General features: G+C 61.1%; 5 protein-coding genes across 8 annotated transcripts; 3 read left to right on the top strand and 2 right to left on the bottom strand.

Moving 5' to 3' along the window:
* Positions 1-1,546: 1,546 nt before the first annotated feature.
* On the bottom strand, positions 1,547-3,139 carry TMEM203 (transmembrane protein 203). The gene has a single exon (XM_025475944.3). It carries the CDS (start codon positions 2,873-2,875, stop codon positions 2,465-2,467), a length of 411 nt encoding a protein of 136 aa, XP_025331729.1. The 5' UTR covers positions 2,876-3,139; the 3' UTR covers positions 1,547-2,464.
* Positions 3,134-11,825, top strand: NDOR1 (NADPH dependent diflavin oxidoreductase 1). Of its 4 annotated transcripts, XM_025475941.3 has the most exons (16): positions 3,504-3,719; positions 3,955-6,095; positions 6,623-6,729; positions 7,603-7,700; positions 8,608-8,706; positions 8,792-8,893; positions 8,971-9,180; positions 9,418-9,539; positions 9,667-9,887; positions 9,971-10,078; positions 10,285-10,399; positions 10,534-10,680; positions 10,760-10,878; positions 10,952-11,046; positions 11,131-11,258; positions 11,630-11,825. In XM_025475941.3, the coding sequence occupies exons 4-16, from the start codon at positions 7,657-7,659 to the stop codon at positions 11,821-11,823; spliced, it is 1,704 nt and encodes a 567-aa protein (XP_025331726.1). In that variant the 5' UTR covers positions 3,504-3,719; positions 3,955-6,095; positions 6,623-6,729; positions 7,603-7,656; the 3' UTR covers positions 11,824-11,825. The 4 variants fall into 4 exon arrangements, with proteins under 4 accessions (XP_025331724.3, XP_035576317.1, XP_025331726.1 ...); XM_025475939.3 differs by lacking the exons at positions 3,955-6,095; positions 6,623-6,729 and adding an exon at positions 3,134-3,381 and having other exon boundaries at positions 3,642-3,719; XM_035720424.2 differs by lacking the exons at positions 3,955-6,095; positions 6,623-6,729 and adding an exon at positions 3,265-3,381 and having other exon boundaries at positions 3,691-3,719.
* A 17-nt stretch (positions 11,826-11,842) lies between these two features.
* LOC112677492 (RING finger protein 224) lies at positions 11,843-13,983 on the top strand. The gene has a single exon (XM_025475943.3). It carries the CDS (start codon positions 12,684-12,686, stop codon positions 13,290-13,292), a length of 609 nt encoding a protein of 202 aa, XP_025331728.1. The 5' UTR covers positions 11,843-12,683; the 3' UTR covers positions 13,293-13,983.
* Positions 13,984-14,501: 518 nt separating this feature from the next.
* Positions 14,502-16,354, bottom strand: RNF208 (ring finger protein 208). The gene is made up of 2 exons (XM_049114281.1): positions 16,199-16,354; positions 14,502-15,999 (listed from the first exon to the last, which is right to left on the bottom strand). Exon 2 carries the CDS (start codon positions 15,459-15,461, stop codon positions 14,664-14,666), a length of 798 nt encoding a protein of 265 aa, XP_048970238.1. The 5' UTR covers positions 15,462-15,999; positions 16,199-16,354; the 3' UTR covers positions 14,502-14,663.
* A 1,864-nt stretch (positions 16,355-18,218) lies between these two features.
* Positions 18,219-20,206, top strand: CYSRT1 (cysteine rich tail 1). Its single transcript, XM_025475956.3, has 3 exons — positions 18,219-18,358; positions 19,137-19,199; positions 19,544-20,206. The coding sequence occupies exon 3, from the start codon at positions 19,552-19,554 to the stop codon at positions 19,975-19,977; it is 426 nt and encodes a 141-aa protein (XP_025331741.1). The 5' UTR covers positions 18,219-18,358; positions 19,137-19,199; positions 19,544-19,551; the 3' UTR covers positions 19,978-20,206.
* The last annotated feature ends 414 nt before the right edge of the window (positions 20,207-20,620 follow it).

The following is a 20,620-nucleotide window of genomic DNA, read 5'->3' as shown; positions in this document are numbered from 1 at the left end:
CTGAGAAAATAAACTGCATTCAGCCTCTCCAAGGGACACTAAGCCTGCTTATGCTCATCACTTCTATAGCAACAGTATCACTCAATTGTGAACTACAGAATAAAACAGTACACAACAAAGCATGGAAGTAACACTAGGGGCAGGGCCTGCCTGGGTGACTTAGTGGTTGGGCGTCTCCCTTCGGCTCAGGGCATGATCCCTGGGGGGTCCAGGGATTGAGTCCCACATCAGGCTCCCTGCGAGAAGCCTGCTTCTGCCTGTGTCTCTGCCTCTTTCCCTCTCTTTCTCATGAATAAATAAAATCCTTAAAAATAAAAGTAACAGGGATCCCTGGGTGGCGCAGCGGTTTGGCACCTGCCTTTGGCCCAGGGCACGATCCTGGAGACCCAGGATCGAATCCCACGTCGGGCTCCCGGTGCATGGAGCCTGCTTCTCCCTCTGCCTATGTCTCTGCCTCTCTCTCTCTCTCTCTCTCCCCCCTCCCCCCGTGTGTGACTATCATAAATAAATAAAAATTAAAAAAAATAAATGAATAAAATAAAATAAAAGTAACATTAGAAGAAAACCCACTCTTAGGGCACCTAACTGGCTCAGAAAAGCATGGGACTCTTGACCTCAGAGTCCTGAGTTTGAGCCCTGACATGGCTGTAAGGATTACAAGTAAATTTTTAAAAAGAGAATTACAAGTAAATTTTTAAAAAGAGAAAAGAAAAGAAAACCCACTTACAATATTGAGCTTCTATCAGGCTTTGACACAAATTATGCCAATCCTGGGCAGAAAACATCACTGTGGCTATGGGACAAACCAGACCAGTCTCCAACTCAAGCATCCCAGGCATGCAGTATCCATTTTAGGTAGAGGGTCACAAAGCTGCTTCACTAAAATAAAGGTCTGCAATTCTGTTCTGTAAAAGGCCAGACAGTAAACATTTTATCTTAGCAAGTCTCACCAGGGAGTTTCATTCCCCAGACTTACTAATGTATGGAGACACTTCTGGTTGTCACAAGCGAGGGGTGCTACTGGCATCTAGTGAGTACAGGCCAGAGACACTATTAAACGTTTATACTATGCTCAGAACAGCACTCCCCTCCCCGCCCATCAAAAAATGATCTGACCCAAAAGGCCAACTTTGAATGACCCTGCACACTGCAGACCATATTCACATTGTCACACGCTCTTCATTTTTATAACCCCTTGAAAATGTAAAAATCACTCTCAGCAAATGGGCAGTACAAAAACATGCCTCAGGCCATAGTTTGTGACCCCTGCTCTACAGCACGGCCTATAAAGACCATGCACTGGCAGGAAGACAAGGTTCTGAAGTCACACAAACTATTCAGCAGGTCCTCAACCCTATGCTGCTTCACCCCAGCTCCCCAGGAAGGAAGACAAGCTTCTCTGAGGGAACGCCCCCACCCACCAGTGAAGTTCTAGTGCATTCCAGTCTCCTACAATCAACTCTGGAACCAGCTACGTGATGCATGGGGGGAACATCCAGCATTCATCGGATTTCACCCTCAAGAGGTCAGGCAACCACTACACATCTCAGCAAAACATTCTTATTTTATTTTTATCTCAGCAGACATTCTCATTTGGCACCTAACTGGCATTAAAGACCCTAGGGGGAAAAAAAAAAGTCTCCAGGCCCACAAACGTGGGCCAAAACCATTTGCGGGTCCCAGCCTAGGAGCATCAGAGCTGTTCCTCAGTCCCTTTTTTAGGGAGGCCTCAATCTGTCTCAGGTGTGCTAACAGTGCTGGCCACAAGGTGGTGGAAAGGTTGTGGACAATGCAATCAGCTGGGATATGAAGCCAAGCAGTGCTTTATAAACAAAGTTCCTTCAGGCAACAGATCTCCAAATAGGGTCCCAATCATGCTTATTCAACATACTCCCGTCTGCCTGGGCTGGAATGAAGAAGGGGCCATCCTCCCCAGTGGCTCAGGGGAGGAGACACAAGCTTGTTTACATTTTTTAGAGCTCAAGCATCTAGGTAAGTCTTGTCTGGATAGATGGGGCAGTGAGCTCTTGGGTTAGTGCTGCTGGGCAGAGGAAATCCCCAAGTCCAGCTTTGCAGCTTTTGCATATGGAGTACTTCCCCAAGATCCAGGAAAATACTCTGAGCCCATCAGGACATTTTAAGTATATGTAGCTTCCAACTGTCAAAGGAATTCTGTACTGTCTGGTGTGGGGTCCTTCTCAGGATCTCAACTCGTGATTACCTATTCAAAACATGAAATAACAAGAAATACATTTTAAGGATCAAGGCTGCTCTTTTTAGCTTTGCTGAGGGAACAATTTTAGACGATTGGTATAGAGAAAATTGAGCACTCGCCAGAGCAGCAGCTGGCTTTGCTTTCAGACCCAGACTTCTCCTTTGGTACGGTGGAAGGCCCCTTTAGGGCCTCAGCTCGGGGTCCAGCATCCAAGCTATCCAGAGTTCTTTCTCCCGCCTTTCTGCGAGGTTAGTTGACCCTACAGGCACGGATCATGAGCAGCTGCAGAAGAATGAAGACCGGAGACGTGATCAAGCCAAACCAGAGTTCCCGAGTCTGTTCTACCAGCTTCTGGCACAACAACATCTCGAAGACAAACTTGAGGCTAAGAACCGTGAGGACCCAGAAGAGGCGGAGCACAGCCAACCGCTTCTCTCCGTCCTGGAAGAGGCGTACAGACACGATGGTGGTGAAGTAGGTGCTGAGCCCATCAGCGGCGAAGAAGGGCACGAACACGTTCCACCACGAGAGGCCAGGGGCCAGGCCGTCCACCCGCAGCGCCAGCAGCACAGAGAACACCAACAGGGCCAGCAGGTGCACGAAGATCTCGAAGGTGGCGAAGCCCAGCCACTGCACCAGCTCCCGGAGGGAGAAGAGCATCGCGCCGGTTTAGCGCGGGCCGCGGCCCGGCCGAGCGTCTCACCCACGGGACTGCTCCTCCTCTCCCCGCGGGCCTCGCCGGCACCTGCCGCCGTCGCTGCTGCGGCGAGCAGGACACGGCGAGTGGTTCTGCCTGTCCCCGCCTTCGGCCCTGGCGTGGCGCCAACACCCCGGCCCCGGTCCGGGACCCAGTACCGGCCGCTAGCGGACGCCAGCCTTCCTCGGACGCCATGCCCAGCGGGGCGCGTCCTGAGTGCGTCACTTCCGGACGCCGCCAGAAGTCGGAAGTCCCCGCGGATCCGGCTGCCGGGGCTGGCGGGACCTGCCGGCCGTTTGAGTTCCCGGGTGCAGGGCTCTCCGGGCGCGCCCAGATGCCGAGCCCGGGGCTTCTGGTGCTCTTCGGCAGCCAGACCGGCACGGCTCAGGATGTGGCTGAGAGGCTGGGCCGCGACGCTCGGCGCCGGCGGCTCGACTGCCGCGTGCAGGCCCTGGACTCGTACTCGGTGGTGAGGGCCCCCGCGGCCCCGGCGTGCAGACCCAGCTGGCCTGGGGCGTCAGGGCGCCGCATCCTAGCCGACAGCGGGCCCTGCCTTCATGGTGGACTTAGGGCGCGGGAAGCCGGGGTCGGCGACGAGTGGGCGGGGGGGTGGGGTGGGGGTGGACCCTGACCGAGCAGGTTTAGGCCTCTTGCTCCAGCAGCCTGAGTGGTGGCGAGGGGGCCTGGTCCTTACAGCCTGAGGCCTTACATGTGTGTCTTTTCATTGAGGTGAATCTGATTAATGAGCCCCTGGTGGTATTTGTTTGTGCAACTGCAGGCCAAGGAGAACCCCCCGACAACATGAAGGTAAGGCTGGCTCCTTTGTGGAGCTCAGATTGCTGCCCTGGACCCTCACTGTCCTATCGTTGCCCGAGTGTCCCATAAGCACAATAAACAGTTGCCCTCCCATAGGTGCTGTCAGCTTTGAATGTGGAAGGGTGTCCTGGGGTGGAGCTGGAGGCTTTAGCTGTCCTCTCTAATAAACTCTTCACGGGCACCAAGTAGCCTTCTTCTGCATTTTAACCTTTAATATTTTCTCCAGGGCTGTGTATGGATCAGGTGGTCTATGTGTGTATTTCAAAACCAGGACTTTACCAGAACATTCTTCAGTTCCTTCAACATTCTTGAGCATACACTGTATTCCAAGCGTGATCTAGGGCTGGGCATCCAGCCATGAACCTATTTCTGTCCTCGTGGAGCTCACAATAGAGCAAAAGCAACAATTTTCACAGGCAGTTACGATACTAGGAGATACATGCTGCCAGGGAAAGTGCCAGATGCCATGGGGCATTAATACAAACTTTCTAGCCCAACCTGGGGCCTTAGGGAGAGCTTTCTGGAAGGAAGGCTTGTAGGGCTAAGTCTTGAGGGGGAAGTGGGGCTGGCCTGTGCAGAGGAGAAAGACTACATCTGGGAAGACCAGGAAGCATTTCAGTGTGACAGTGCCAAGGAGAGCACGAGGGTGGGAGGAGAGATGGGATGCAGGAGGCCAGGCCTGGCTCCAAGCAGCCCAGTAGCCACAGTAAGGTGGACGACTCGAGGTGAGGAGCCATGCAATCCACTGGGTGATTCAGGCACATTTGTATTCCAGCAAAACTGCCACTTGCTAATGGGGAGGGCAGGGTACAGGAGAGCAAGAACCCCAGAGGATGCACCCTGCGGGCAGTAGGCTGGTGGCCTGAGCCAGGATGATGTCAGGCAGTGGAAAAATAGACGTGTTCCTGAGATGTTAGGTAGAACCCAGAGAGCATGGAATCAGGTTCAGGCTGGAGGACCAGAATGGATGGCAGTTCCGTGCACAGAGGGACCAGGAAGGCCAAGTGCTAGAAGTTGTCCAGGTGGAGATGCAGGTTTGTGTGGAGATCTAGCAAGGATCTTGGGTGAGGCGTGAGCCAGGACACACCTTCTCCTGGGACAAGGTGCCCTGAGCACCAAGGCCGTGAGAGGTGGAGGAGGACAGGGCAGGAAAGCGGCCCCCACACAGTCAAGAGGGTCAGGGGCACAGAAGTGACTTGTGAGAAGAAGGTTTGCAGCACCCAAATCTGCACAGAAATGAAGTGAGAGAAGGCATGAGCGGCACTAGTCAGGTTTATCAACAAAGGGACTGTGATCGTGACCGTGGGGAAAACAGTTTCAGTAACTCACAGGGAGTGAAGAGGGTCACAGGCTCAACCAGTGAGTGAGTGTAGAAAATCTGCATTGAACCAACTGGTGCCTGGCGGACTCAGTCCATTAGGCGTCCAACTTGATCTCAGCTGAGGTCACAGCCTCAGGGTCTTGAATTCAAGCTCCGTGCCCAGTGTGGAACTTACCCAAAAAAAAAAAAAGATTCTGGCTGTGAATGGGGCTAAGGGGTTGGAAAGAAAGTATTACTAAGATAAGAGAGAGCTGTTATATACTGGGAGGGGAGGTGCAGAGCACAGGGGCAGCCAGAGGCTTAAGATTAAAGAGCAAGGTCACTGTAGGGACAGAGTAGGACACCTGGGGCTGAGACCCTAGCACAGTCAGGAGGGGTCTCCCTAGACAGGAAGAGGCACAGGAGAGGAGGCAAATGTGAGGGGATCAGATGCAGAAGGGTGGGTGCCCAGGACACAGGGCCTGGGAGGGGAGAGGAGACAGAGTTTGCTGAGGTGAGCTGGGCTGGGGTACAGGCTGGATGTCAGCAGGAGGGGGCGAAGGTCATCCCCGGATGACTACAGGCATAGACACCACCATGGGAGTGGTCAGCAGGGGGCCCTCCCCAACCAGAGCAGGGCCTGGAGGCTCCTTGGAGAAGCTGCAGACTGAGGTCCCAGGGACATGGAGGAAGGGGCATGACGCCTGCTGAAGACCCGGTTTAGTGACCAGCTGCACAGAGGGGACCCCTCTGTAGGGCAAGGAAGTCACCAGAGTGGAAGACCCGGCAGGATCCTGGCTGGAAGACCTATGTGGGTGACAGGCCTGAGCTCATGGTTTCCCGTCAGCTTCTTAACTACAAATAGGCCACAAAGAACCACCACAGCCTCAGAAAGACACCACTGCAAGAAACCCAGATATAACCTGGGGGAGCAGGGACGGAGCAGGCCCCCCAGAACTTGGCACCCATGGGACAAGAACACAAAACAGCATGAAGCCAGAAGCAGAGGAAATGCTTGGGAAAATTTGAAAAGATGAGAGTGACGTTGAAACATCCTGGCAAGTCTGGTAAAAAATGTTCTAGGAAACAAATCAAATCAAAACCCGAGATCATTTTCAGAACTGTAACCTTCACATGTGGGCCATGGAGTGGGGAGAGATCGTCCTGGGGCGGGAGGGGCCCACCTAGAAGGGAAGGCTCCAGCCAAGGCACGATGTGCTGGCTTGCAGCTCTTGGGGACAGAGCAGGACACAGGGACACTGGCTTCTCGGCACCAGTGGCCGGGCTGGACCGGCTTGGGCAAGGCCTCAAGCTCCTTGGGAAGGCAGCTCCCTGTGGAAACAACCTGCCAGTCACTGTGAAGGGTGGACCCGGGCATTTGCAGCCGAAGAGTGGTGGGAAGTACCATCACTGGCCTCTGCAGGGGGAGTGCGCAGGGGTCCCTGGAGGGGGGGCAAGTGTCCCCAGCGGTGGCTGAAGCAGCACAGTCCTAGGGTGGCGAGGGGGCAAAGCAGCACCCCGACAGGGCCCCTGTCTATAGAGATCTAAAACAGAGAGAAGGCGGTGTACAGCTAATGTCCTGGATGGCACTCAGGTTGTCACGGGCTGAAGGTGATGGAGAACCGTGTTGGAAAAGTGCTTCTGGAGGCTGGGGCCCAGCGCCGCCTAGGACATGCTCCATGAGGGCCCCTGGGTGGAAAGGTCAGGCACCGGGCTGTGACTTTGGGGGACTGGGGATAAGGCCTCAAGGATGGCCAGATGTGTGGGGGTGACAGTGCCCTGGGGAAGGGCACAGCTAGAGGTCTTCAGCCAGCACGGTGACGGGGGGGAAAGCAGCGAGTGCAACACTGCCTGGTGGGGGCTCAGGGCCAGGAGAGAAACCACCTCCCACCTATGGGGTGAGACTAGGGCCCCAGAGGAGCTGCTGGCCTTCAGGACACAGGACTCAGTGTGAAGGCGGAGGCCATCCCTTGGGGAGACCCAAGCAGGAGCTGGTATTTCCCCCACCCCAGGGAGGGGAGAGCTGTGGGACAGGTGTCAGTGGTGGCCTCCCCACATCAACTCCGCAGCCTTCTTTCCCAGCCCACTGCCCAAGGAGGGGTGGAGCGCCACGTTCTCTAGGACAGCTTGCTTGCTTGCTTTCTTAAGATTTATTTATTTGAGAGAGAGAGAGACTTAAGCAGACTCAAGCTCAGCATGGTGTGGGGCTCAATTCCATGACCCTGAGATCACAACCTGAGCTGAAACCATCAGACACTCAACTGACTGAGCTATCCAGGGGCCCCTGGGGCAACTTTCTTTCTTTCCTTTTTTTTTTTTCTTATAAAGATTTATTTATTCATTCAGAGAGAGCGAGAGAGAGGCAGAGACACAGGCAGAGGGAGAAGCAGGCTCCATGCAGGAAGCTCGATGCGGGACTCGATCCCGGGTCTCCAGGATCACACCCCAGGCTGCAGGCGGCGCTAAACCGCTGCACCACCAGGGCTGTCCACAACTTTCTTATTTATAATTTTCTCCCCCAACCTGGGACCCCAGTGGTGCTGCCACCTCAAACTTGGTTTCTTCTGGCTGTAGAACTTCTGGAGGTTCATATTCCGGAAGAACCTGCCATCAACCTCCCTCTGTCAGATGGACTTCGCTGTCTTGGGCCTCGGGGACTCCTCTTATGCCAAGTGAGTAGGGGTGGGAGAGCTTCTGGCCTGCAAGGCCTGGCCTTGGGCTTGAGCACAAAGCGTTCTGGTAGAGGGACAGGTGACTCAGCCCCGGGGGCTTCTGCTAGACCTTGGGCCGTGGCCGGGCTGTGCGTCCTGCTTCTGAGGGGACCACCAGGGAGCATCGGGGTTTGCAGGGTAGGCAGAGCATAGACAGACGGCTGGCAGGCCGGCAAAGTGCGGCCCAAACTCAGGAGTGGACCCAAGGTGCCTTCCAGAGCAGGAGGTGATGTCTGGAGCTGGGTGTCTGGGGTCTCATGCAGCGTCAGAGAACATGTGACCTGGGGCAGCAAAAGCCGACTGGCTCTTTGCCCACGTTTACGTTCATGTAGCCAGGAGATACTTGGGCTTACTAAGGGCACAGAGAGCATGCAGTGGGAACCAGCCAGGAGCACAAAAGGACCCCCAGTCCCCCACCACCACTACATCCCCGGGTGTGGTTGTGTGGCCACCTCGGCTTTGTTTTCTCTCCAATTTTCAGGACAAATCTACGTTCTAAGCAAAGAGTAGTCTTGCTTTGTGTGATTTCTTAAGGAAGCAATGGGGGTATGTGTGTCATCAGGTCTGGTGCAGGGGCCACCACCTACAAAGCCAGGCCAGTGGGAGAAGGACAGGGAATGGGTGGCAGTGTGACACCTCTCCTGGGGAGTTTTGTTCTGTGCCCCCACAGAGACACATGCTTGGTACACACACATGCTTGGTACGCACACAGGCCCGAGGGTGGGTGGGAGCCCTCTTGCTGACCACGGTCCCTGGGAGGAGCGGTCTGGCAAGGCCCAGGATCTGGCGTGGGCTGCCTCCCCTTCACTGTCCTCCAGCCCAGGGATGCAGCCTGCCCAAGCCTTTCTCTCCCCCCCACCACCCCAAGGTTCAACTTTGTGGCCAAGAAGCTGTACCGTCGGCTGCTGCAGCTTGGGGGCAGTGCCCTCCTACCTCTGTGCCTGGGCGATGACCAGCACGAGCTGGGGTGAGTGGCATGAGGGGGTGCCCTCCTGTGGGGTCCAGCCACAAACAGGGCCCCATGGGCTAGCGCACACGTGCTCTCTCCCCAGGCCTGATGCAGCTGTGGACCCCTGGCTGCACGATCTGTGGGAGAAGGTGCTGTGGCTGTACCCCGTGCCCCCTGACCTTGGCGTGATCCCCACCGGAGTCCCGTGAGTGTGGGCCACACGCACAGCAGAGCGGCCCGGCTGCGGAGCTGGCAGCCTGACCCAGTGTGCCCTCTCCACAGTTTGCCCTCCACGTTCACCCTGCACTTCCTTCTGGAGGCTCCCAGGACGTGCTCTGAGGAGCAGCATGGGGCTAGCACAGATCCTCAAGGCCCCCCTTCAGAGCGGCAGCCCTTCCTGGCACCCATGGTCACCAACCAGAGGGTCACTGGCCCCTCACACTTCCAAGATGTTCGGCTGATCGAGTTTGACATCACGGGGTCCGGGCTCAGGTGAGGGGCCTGAGATGCTGAGGGGCCGGGGGGCCGGAGGCCATGGCCAGGGGCTTGGCCGGTCCTCCCCCAAAGCTGGAGAGAGTGTACCCAGCAGGGTGGAGGGGTGCGGGCCAGGCAGCGGGGAGACTGCATCCAGGGACCCCCAGCCCCGCCATCCTTCCCTGTGCAGCCACCCTAGGAACTCGGTGCCCTGCCCACTCCCTTCTCACTCTTCCCAGTGGCTTTCCCACACAGCTTTGCAGCAGGTGATGTGGTGCTAATCCAGCCCGAGAACCGGGCCAGCGACCTCGGGCGGTTCTGCCAGGCACTGGGCCTGGACCCCGACCAGTACTTCACCCTGCAGCCCCGGGAGCCAGGTGAGCCCTGGGGAGGAGTGGGGGAAGGGATGGAGGGGGCCCAAGGGCCAGGTGAGTCCCCGAGGGTCGGGGCCCGGTGGCCTGCGGGCATGCCCAGCCCTGCCCATGTCCCTGCCACCTCCTACAGGCGTGCCCTGCCCTGCGCAACTCCCCCAGCCCTGCTCGGTGAGGCACCTGGTGGCCCACTACCTGGACATTGCCAGCGTGCCCCGCCGCTCCTTCTTCGAGCTCCTGGCCTGTCTGTCTCCCCATGAGCTGGAGCGGGAGAAGCTGCTGCAGCTCAGTTCCCCCCAAGGTCAGGAGGAGCTGTACTCGTACTGCAACCGGCCTCGAAGGACCATCCTGGAGGTGTGAGCAAGTGTGGGCAGGTGCGGGCAGGCCCAGGGCCCTGAGTCTCAGCCTTGTGTGGCCATGCTGGCTATCTTGCCCAGGTGTTGTGTGACTTCCCGCACACGGCAGGAGCCATCCCCGCAGACTACCTCCTGGACCTCATCCCCCTGATCCGCCCACGGGCCTTCTCCATCGCCTCTTCTCTGCTGGTGAGGGCCTGTGGGGACAGTACCCAGGGCCAGCCTCAGGGGTGTGGGGCCTGGGACTGCTGGGCATGGTGTAAAGGTCAGGAGGTCGCCCTCAACATCTACTCCTCATCTGGGACCACCCCAGAGTGAAGTGGGTGGAACCTGGAGCTTGGGTGGCTGGCAGGGATGGCCCAGTGGAGCAGGGCACCCACCATCCCCTCCCCCAGGCTCATCCCTTGAGGCTGCAGATCCTCGTGGCTGTGGTACAGTACCAGACCCGCCTCAAGGAGCCTCGCCGGGGCCTCTGCTCCTCCTGGCTGGCGTCTCTGGATCCTGGGCAAGGTGACCCCTGCTTTCAGGAGGGAGGGGATGGAGGACTGGGTCCCGGGCCTCTGCTCTCCCCTGTGTACCATGGCCAGTCCTGGGCTGGTGCCTGGTCTTTGGAGCCTCTTCATGCCTCCCATCTCCTGCCGCAGGACCTGTCTATGTGCCCCTGTGGGTGCGGCCGGGGGGCCTGACCTTCCCAGAGACACCAGACACACCTGTCATTATGGTGGGCCCTGGCACCGGCGTGGCCCCTTTCCGAGCAGCCATCCAGGAACGAGTGGCCCGGGATCAGACTGGTGAGCGTGCTGGACCCAGGGCAGGATGGCAGCTGGGGTTGACTCGGCCAAGCCTTGAGGCCACCTTGTGTTCCCCTAGGAAACTTTTTGTTCTTCGGCTGCCGCTGGCGGGACCAGGACTTCTACTGGGAGGCGGAGTGGCTGCAGCTGGAGAGGAAGGGGTGCCTGATGCTCTTCACAGCCTTCTCCCGGGAGCAGGTGAGTATGCTGGGAGGGCAGGGGCCAGGATGCAGGTCACCTCCACCTCCAATGCCCTGCCACCTCCCCATAGGAGCGGAAGATATATGTGCAGCACCGGCTCCGCGAGCTCGGGCCATTGGTGTGGGACCTGCTGGACCGCCAGGGCGCCTACTTCTATCTGGCAGGGTGAGCCTGGGCTGCTGGGTGGGGTGGGAGCCAGCCCTAAGGGGGGTCCCAGCCACACTGAGCCCATCTGGCCTGTTCCTCCAGCAACGCCAAGTGCATGCCAGCAGATGTGTCGGAAGCCCTAGCATCCATCTTCCAGGAGGAGGGGGGGCTCTCTGGCCCTGATGCCGCTAACTACCTTGCCAGACTCCAGCGGACACTGCGCTTCCAGAGTGAGACATGGGCCTGAAGAGTTTTCCTGCTGACCTCAGCCACTCTAGCCACTGCTCTCTGGGGGGGGGGGGGGGGCACACCATCACCTCCCAACTTGTCCCCTGTGCAACCTTGCACTCCAGTCAGCCTGGGGTCCTCTACTCAGCCCTGACACACCACTGCCCATTCACCACCCGACCCTGCCCCTGTCCAGGGTTCCAGCCTACCTCTCGCCTTTCCCACTGGCCCCAACTTGGGTCCTGGTCAGGGTAGTCCCTGGGTTCCCCCCCTGCACAGGACAGTGGCTGAGAAAGGACCCGGGAGCCTGGGGAGCCTTAGGAGGTGGGACGGGGTCTTGAGGAGTGCCACACGCCACCGCTCTTTGCCTTAGGAGACCGCAGGTTCCCAGTCACCCTGTGCCACATCTGTGTGCCCTGCCACAAAGTGCATGGCTTGGGCTCAGGCTGGAGGTCAGCAAGGACCAGAGCCCCAGGGGGAGGAGGCCCCCAGCCAGCACAGGCTCTCCCTGCCTCCATCTTGGAAAGCCTCAGTAATAAATTGTGGGCTCTGCGTGGCCGTTTCTGACCTCTTCCTTGTGAGCTCCTTGGTGCCTCGGGGTGGGTGGGCCCACAGCACGCCCAGATGGGCACAGCCAGCCACGATCAGCCATCTCTTCTCCCATCAGTACTCAGGGGTGTGATTCTACTGTGAAGCCAGCTGTTTGCCCACATCGTATACACGCTGTGCCCCAGCTCTGTGGAGCAGGGGGTGGCCATAAGTGGGCCCGGGGAGGAAGGGCCAGTCCTGACCAGGCCTTCACTCCTCACCCAGTAGCTGCCCCAATGGTGAGGGAAGGCGGCAGCAGGCCTCAGTCATCCCACCCCTGGGAGGGGCCTTCATTGTCCTCAGGGGAATTCCTGTAGGAGGAGTCAGGCAGGCTGGTTTACCCACAAGGCAGCTCCCAGGAGTCCATCCGTCAGTGAGGAACATAGGTGGGCGGGGGCAGATTCAGTGGAGACGGCACCCATGGGCACCCGTGGGCACGGGAGCTGCCCAGAACTCCCACCAGCGCTGGGGTCCAAGTGACGTGGACTTCCCCAGGTGAGGCAGGAGCTGGGAGCTGGGACCAGGCTGCGGCTGCCTCCAGGTCAGTGCCAGACTCTGCTCGTGCCCAGAGGGCCACACTGACCTTCACAGCTCCAACCACCCTAGTCGCCACCCTGGGGACCCCACCCACGAATCTGGATTCCTGTCCCACGGCCCCCGCTTATGGCCCCCATGACCTCAGCTCTGGCCTCACCAGCCCTGCTGCAGCCCCTCTGGGCCCTGGATGCCTGGCCTCCCTGTGCCAAGTGCTGGCAGACAAAGAGTTGGACAGCAGGGTTCTTGGGAACCCCCAGGGCGCTGGGGCTCTAGACAGTGAGCCCCTGCTTGGGGCCACAGCCATGGCCACTGCCTGCCCCTGGGCTGGGCAAGTAGGGGAAGAGGAGGATGGGGAGCAGGCAGGAGAGTGGGGGGAGGAGGAATGCCCCATCTGCACAGAGCCCTATGGGCCCGGTGAGCACCACCTGGCTCTGCTCAACTGTGGCCATGGCCTGTGTGTGGGCTGCCTGCACCAGCTGCTAGGCACAGCCTCCAGTGCCCACCAGGGCCAGGTGTGCTGCCCACTGTGTCGCCAGAAGACGCCCATGCCTGAGTGGGAAATCTGCCAGCTGCAGGAGGAACTGCTGTGGGCAGATGGGCCTCAGGGCCCACGGCCCCCTACACCCCCTGCTCCTCCCCACCGGGGCCCTGGGCCCTGGGCCTCCCTAGAGCACCGCTACCGGCTACGCTTCCTGGCAGGGCCTGTGGGCGGCCAGGGCTGCCTTCCCTTCCTACCCTGCCCGCCCTGGCTGGGTGCCCGGCTCTGGGCCTTGCGGGAACGAGGGCCCTGCACCCGCCGCCTAGTACTGCTGGGCCTGCTAGCCCTGGAGCTCCTGGGCCTGTTGCTCATCTTCACGCCACTCATGCTGCTGGGGCTGCTCTTTATGCTGCTGGACCGCTCTGGCCACTGAGCAGGACTCGTCACACCTGCTGCCAACAGACCGGGAGACCCACGCTAGCCCTGAGGACTGATGACCAAACTACAAAGCCCACGGTGGGGCCGGGCACTAGCCTTCAATCCAGACCCAGGCCTGGGGCCAGGAGCCTGTGTTCAGCCTCTGACGGAGCCAGAGACTTCAAACCACCCTGCCGCCCAGACACTAACTACTGGTGCCCACGGGCAGTGCTGGAGGAAGCCTGCAACTGGGGCCTGTGCACCCCTCGACACACAAGCTTCATGCTCTCCTTCCGTCCCCTTGCCCCACATGGCCTGTTTGCAAGAGGGACACAATGGACACGAAAGTGAATGCTGTCACGTTGCAGATAAGGGCCAGTGTGTTCCCTGAAGGTCAGGGCTGCAGGGGCGGGGCCGCTGCTATGCAAGCTCGGGCCACAGCTTCCTCACTGACTGGGTCAGACTGAAGGCGATGGCCCCTGGCTGTCGGGCGTCCAGCCCATGCCCCTGAACTACTAGGACAAGGGTCCAGCTAAGCCTCGGAGTTGGACAGCATAGAACTGAGTACCCTGTAACCTCATGGCATTGAGCCCAGGGCCTTTATCTAAAGGACATCTGTACAACCTTTGGGGCTTGTTGGCAACGTGCAGAGTGCTGTACCTAGAACGAGGGATGGCTCTCAATAGACAGCTGCTACGGAGACATCCCTCCATGCTCTTGTCATGTCTACGCGCCTCCTCGATGCCCTGTGGCTCTCCCCAACCCTTCTCTCCCCCACTCTGCCATGGGGTCCTCCCACCCCACTACGATCTCAGCTAGCCTATCTCAACCCTGCTTCAGTCTGGCCCAAAGGCCATTCCCATTCAACTTCAGAGGGTCTAGGGGAACCAGGGGCCTGGTGTCCCCCATCCAGCTGCCCCCACATCCAGTGGCCAGTGCAGAGGACATGTCCACCCTTTGCCCATTCTGCACATCTGCCCCAGCAGCCCACACAGGAGGCTGGCTGGCTCCACACAGGTGTGGGAGGCATTCGCATGCATACACACAGCTAGGCCCAGCCCTCCTGAGTGGCTGCCCTGGCCCAGGCTGGCACCAGTCAGCACAGTGGGCTGACCCCCAGCAACACTGAGCCTGCCTTCAGTGGCTCCAGGCTGGACCCTGTCTGGGCTGCAGCCCCCGGCTCAGCCACAAGCTCAGGCTTCAGTCCAGGGAACAAGGTGCAAACTTTGGCAAAGAGTTTTAATGGCGGAGTTGGCTGCAGCGACAATGCCACATGGGAAGGGGCCAGAAGCTGTGGTGGGTGAGGGGTCAACAGGCGACAGGGCAGGGCCGGATCCCTGAAGAAGCGGCGAGCAAGGACTGGCAGGCAGTGGTGAGCCGGTGGGTGCTACATGATGGAGCAGGCAGACAGCGGGTTCCGCACATGGCAGGTGCACGCGGCCCCACAGTACTGCCGGAAGGTCTGGTAGCAGCTGCCCTCCGGCTCACCCCCCCACTGGCCACCGGACGGGGCAGTCAGTGCCTCAGGTGGCAGGCGGCTCAAGATAGACGTGTTGACAGCTAGTGCAGCCAGGCCATAGTCCGTGAAGAGCACAGTCTCGCGGCGGCAAGTGGGACAGGAGATGAACTTGTACTTAGGGCAGGACTCATAGAGAATCTGCAGGCACTGCTCACACACAGAGTGCAGGCAGGACAGCACTCGGGGCCGCCGCTGGGTGACGTTGTACGTGTGCCCGCAGGTGGGGCACTCCAGGGGCTCACCTGAGGCTGGTGCCGCCGTGGCAGGGGCCCCTGAGGTGGCAGGACCAGGCCGCACCACATACTGGTTCACGATGACCTCGTCCGCTGGTGCCACTCGGGGGAAGCCCAACTCCACACTGCCCTTTCGGGGCCGTCGCGGCAAGGGAGGAGTGCGGGGTGCCCCATCCAAGGCAGGCATGTCCCCTCCGCATGCCTGGTTGACGATGATCTCTGTGTCTGAGGGCCAGGCGCGTTTGGGTGCCAGGGCAGGGGTGGGCCGCGGTGCTGGTGGGAAGCAAGGGGCAGCCGCCTGCAGCTCAGGGAACTTCTCAGGGTGAACAATCTTCATGGCCTCCATCTTGAGGATGACATGGGGGCCCTTCAGGCAGGACATGAGGAAGCCCGGCCAGCCACTGCCCACCTCGGGCCCGGGGTCAGCCGGCATCCGGCTGTCCCCAGTCAGACTGGGTGTTCGGGTGGGTGGGGGTGTTGGGTGAGGCCGGGGAGGAGGAGAGGGGGCAGCATCCTGGTCCTGCCAGGCCTGGTAGGGACCCCGGCCGCCCCGAGGACTCCTGGGGGCGGCCGGCAAGAGCTGGGGGGGCAGGGCCCCCCCCAGTGGCCACAGTGGCTTCTCTGGTCCAGTCCTAGGAGGAGGAGGGAAGGGTGGGGGGGGCGGAGGGAGGCGGGGGCAGGGGGGTAGGGGAGGCTGCCCTGGGCTGCAGGTCTGGCCCAGGGGCTCACCCAGGGTCTCCGGCTGCTGAGGCTGGCGAGGGGGCGTGGGGGGGACTCCCCCTGCAACTGAGGTCAGCAGCCCCCGAGCAGGGACATCCGGGCAGGCGGGGGCTAGGTGGGCCCCATGGCTCCAGGACAGGGCGCCCAGGGAAGGCAGCTAGCCTGAGCCTTGGCTGCGGGAGGCCCCAGGCCGCGGGCTCAGCGGCGGCGGCTGCAGCGGGAGCAGAAGAGAGGCCTGGACCAGGCCCGGGCTGCAGGTGAGAGACGGCGTGAGGGCAGCACCCGGGGCCCACCCTCACCCTACACAAAAGACGGGGCGCCCGACCTCTGACCCTGATCCTCACCAGACTCCGGACCCAGCCTCCTCCCCCAAGGCCCAACCCCGGCCGGTAGGAAGGGGCTGCGAGTGGCGACCCCGCGGCCGTCCCGCCCCGCCCCGCCCGAGCTCACCTGCCCCAGCCTGGCGTCCCCGGGCCGTGCCGCCGCCGCAGAGGTTGTCTCAAAGGCAGGCCCGGATGCGACGCCCGCGCCTCGGCCCGGCGGCTCCCGCGGCTCCGGCGGCTCCGGCGGCTCCAGCGGCTCCAGCGGCTCCGGCGGCGACCTCGGGCGATGGCGCGGCGCGGCGGGGCTCCCAGGGGCGCTGGGCGCGGGGCTCTGGGCAGCGCGGCGCGGCGGCAGGTGCGTGCGGAGCGTGGCGCGCTCTGCGGCGGAGGCGCGGGGACCGCAGTGCGCGCGGCGCCCGCCCGCGCCCGCAGCGCCACCCCCCGTCTGGGGACCCGCGCGGGGTCCGCGGGGCGGGGCCAGTGTCTCAGCCGCCCCTCCATCGCCGCGGGTCTGCCGCCCGCTCCCGGGGTTGCCCTCCCCTGCGAGCCGCTTGTGGATCAGGACCCCCGCCGCCCCCCCCCCCCGCGACGCCCTTTTCCGGTACCCGCGACCCCTCAGCCCTTCCTGGCTGACCTGGGTCCACGTCAAGTCCCCCACCCCCAATTCTAGAAGGGAAATCGTGCTTTTCGAAGCCCGAGGCCTCAATGCCAGCAGGAGGAAGGCAAGGGGGACACAGAGATGGTCTCAGGACAGCTGGTTCCCAGGGCCCTTCCTGGGGACTGCCACACGTCCGCCAGAGAGTCAGGGTCTCTGCTCGTCCTTCCACTCTGTCCCCAGTGGGATCGCCTCCAGCTCACAGGTGCACCCAGGTTGTGTTCAAAGGGGACATGAGGGTGAGCAGGTGTGGACAAGCAAGATATCAGAGGTGTAGACAGAGAAGAGGAACAGTGCTTGGGAGAAGGCTCCAAAGACAGGAATGCTGGACAGATGGGTGGGGTGAGGGGTACGCAGATGGTCAGACAACTGGACAGGCCAGTGGGGCAGTCCACTGATGACAACAGGCACCTGCCCAGGGTGGGGTGACCCTTTCCGGCATCCCATCAGGTTAGCACGTGCCCTGCTGTCACACATTTGGTGCTAATCTGACCCCACCCAGCAGAGAGGCCCCATTCCTTTCTGTTTCCTCCTCAAGCCAGGCTTCCCTAACCCCCCCAGGAACATACCCTCTGCCTGTGGGGGAGCCTCAGGTGAGAGAAGAGGCAGAGAACATGTTGGCAACTATGTGGGCAGGGACCTCAGCCGCAGGGGCCGGCACGTGCCACCCCCTGAGCTGCTCCAGTCACCATGGGGCATGCTAGCACTCCCGTGACCAAGCACTGGGCCCTACGCCTGACCGTGTGTCCAAGAGTCTGGCCACAGCCCATCTCTGTCCAGGCCCACCTGCACCTGGTCCTTCCGGGCAGCAGAGCCCAGAGAGGCCACTATTCCTGGTGAGGAAGAAGACATGGGCAAGACAGACCGGAGGAGTGAACTGAGGCAGAGGGCCTAACTTTGCAGCTCTGTGACCTCAGGCTGGTGTGCCAAGGTCTCAGTTTCCAAAGCCATTTAGAGACAGCGGGTGTGGGGTGTGCAGGTGAGTGGGTGCCTGGCAGGATGGGCAGCGAGGGCCTTATGGGATCTGGCGTGAAGGTAGAGCAACCGAGAGAGCCCCAGCCAGGGGAGGGCTAGGGGCCTGGCCCCGGCCTCAGGTTCTGCTCAACTTCCCACCGACCCGTGGGCCGCGCACCTCAGAAGGAACCAGCCATCAGGCCCCGCCCCTGAGGCCCCGCCCCTAGCCCTGAGGCCCCGCCCCTAGCCCTGAGGTCCTGCCCCGCGAGGGCCCACCTCCCCGAGCCCGCCCGAGCCCGCGCCGCCGCGGCCAGAGCCTCGCGGGTCATTGCTGCGCTGTCCAGGCTGAGTTTTGGACCGTCCGAGGCCAGCAGACCCCAAACCGGGTCTTTGGAGAAACCTTCGAGCGCGGGGGCTTCTGGGGAATAAAGTTCTCACCGGCTGCCCCCAGGCGTGTTGCGCGCATGCGCCAGCCTCCGCCTCGCAGCAAGGGGCGGAGTCTGCCGGGGCAGTGGGCGGGGCTCTTTGAGCCTGCGCAATGAGCATCTGTCATATACCTGCGAAGTCGCGGGTCCCGGGCCCCCTCCCCTCCACACCCGGTGCCACATCGGTAGAATTCGTGTCCGGACCGGTCTGACTGGCCTCGTGCGGGCCACCCCGGTCACCATGGCCTCTGAGGTGATCCCGCCCTTCCTGGGGGTTCCCTGGGGTGACAATCCTGGGGGTGCAGGTCCCAGCCCCACTCTACTGCCTAGATGGCTCTGGGGGAAGATCACCAGTGCCAGGCCCAGACCCGAGCGCCCAGCATGCGTTGTCACCCAGCACATGGCCACCCTGCGTGGCAGGTGCTAGATGGTGAGAATAGGTGCGCATTCCAAAGACGAAGAGTCTGGTGGGGTGGGGAGCTTGTCTCCGAGCCCACCGGAGATGGAAACTGCCGTTTCAGAAATGAGCCAGTGAAGCCCCTGTCGTTGCCAATTGTTAGATGAGTTGTAGCAAAGGTGTGTGAATCAAACGTTTTTTATCAGTTAAGAAACTGCAAACCTCCAGGCAGCCTGTGCTCCCACCACCACCATCTGTGTCTCCTGGCTGGAGGCTGTTGCTTCAAGTGAGGCCCTCTGCCCTCTGCCCCAAAGCAGGGGCTCCGAGGTGTGTAGTGATGGCTAGGGTTCCCCAGACCCCCTGCAGGCCTCCCCTCTGAGGCTGAGGTCAGGCTTGCCTATTCCCTCCTGCCAGCTGCAGGTCTGTGGAGGGCTGACGTCGGGCTCCACATGCTTAGAGGCTGAGTCACCCAGGATGTCAGGGCCCCTTGGAGCCCCTGCTGGGGCCACCACCCACTTGTGCTGGAAGAGCCAGGGCCTCCTGGGATCCCCGGAACCCCATCTTGGAGCTCCGCCCCAGGGCCCCGCCCCTCCCCAGGAGGGAAAAAGGCAGCTGCCAGTTGCTTGCCTCATAGGCACTGGGACCTGGCCCACAGGACACAGGACGAGAGGGTAGACTGCTGCCATCACCACTCCAGGTGGGTCTGGGGCTGAGGACCTTCCCTACACTGGGGCTCAGCCGTGGGCAAGCCCAGCTGCGTCTCCCGGCCTCCCACCCCCTTCCCAGTACCATCACAGGGTCCTGCCATGCAGGAAGGGCATCTGGGAGACATTGGCCCTCATACTCAGCTCCCCCGCCCCATGCGCGTGTGTGTGCGCTCGCGCACGCGTGTGCGCGCACACACACACACACACATTGACACACAGGCCTGGGATACTCTGGTATCTCCGCAGCCTGGCTTTTTGCGGGGTGGGCACTGTCTTGGGCTAAGGCTGTTCCCTCCACTGAACCAATATTGTCTCCTCTGCCTGCCCCTGCCAGGCTGGGCCATGGACCCACATGAGATGGTCGTCAAGAACCCGTATGCCCAGGTCAGCATCCCCCGGGCTCACCTGCGGCCAGACCTGGGGCAGCAGCTGGAGGCGGCTCCCTCTTCCTGGGAGTCACAGCCTCTACCTGCAGGGTCCTGCCCCTCAGAGCCCACCCGGCTCCTGCAGCCCACTGAGGAGGCCCCAGGGAGCAAGGATGCCAAGGGCGCCAAGGGGGCCACCCAGACCCAGGGCCAACAGGCCTGGCTGCAGCCCGGCAACCCTTATGGTAGTGGGCAGCACCCAGCAGGACTGACCTATGCTGGCCGGCCCCCCATGGGGCGCGGGGATGACATCGCCCACCACTGCTGCTGCTGTCCTTGCTGCTCTTGCTGTCATTGCCCTCGCTTCTGCCGCTGCCACAGCTGCTGCTGCATCGTCTCCTAGCCCAGCGGCCACACCAGTGCCCACATACTTGGGGCAGCCACTGGACCATTGTCATGGGTGTTGGCCACTTCCCACCCCAGACAGGAGCAGCTACCTGGCAAGAAGGCCAACAACCCGGCTCCGGCACCTTGCCAGAGAGGCGGGACACCTGCTGTGGTGGCAGCCCTGGGTATACCCCCCTTTGCCTCCCTGGAGGCCCATGGCCCAGGCAATAAAGCAGTGAGCTATGTTCTGGTTATTCTTCTTTACACTGCCGCCTTGAAGAGGGTCCTGGGCTGGACCATATCACGGGCCTCGGCCTCTGTGGGACATTCAGGGGTGGGGAAGGCACTCCTCGGGACATTCTGTCTTGCAGCTCTCAGATCCGTTCAGAGGCTGGATGGGAGGGTGGGAGCGTGTCCCCCGCCCTGACCCAGCCAGGCCTGGGTTCAAGCTCTTGCATTCCCTAGGACTCAGGCCAGGGCGGGGAGACAGGTCAGGCCTTGGGTCAGACAGTAGGAGGATGCTACGCATAGAACCGGGGTGTGGGGGGTGGAGCCCCAAGAGAGGCCACCAGGAGGACCATCACGTTGGCAGGACCAGGCGGGTGGGACTGGCTCTGGCAAGTTTCTGTGAGTAGGATCCCAGGCAGCCAGGACCAGGC

This window comes from Canis lupus, chromosome 9 (assembly GCF_003254725.2).
Source record: "Canis lupus dingo isolate Sandy chromosome 9, ASM325472v2, whole genome shotgun sequence".
NCBI classification, from domain to species: domain Eukaryota; kingdom Metazoa; phylum Chordata; class Mammalia; order Carnivora; family Canidae; genus Canis; species Canis lupus.
Note: the sequence above shows the minus strand (reverse complement) of the source record. Positions and strands in the feature narration are given on the sequence as shown.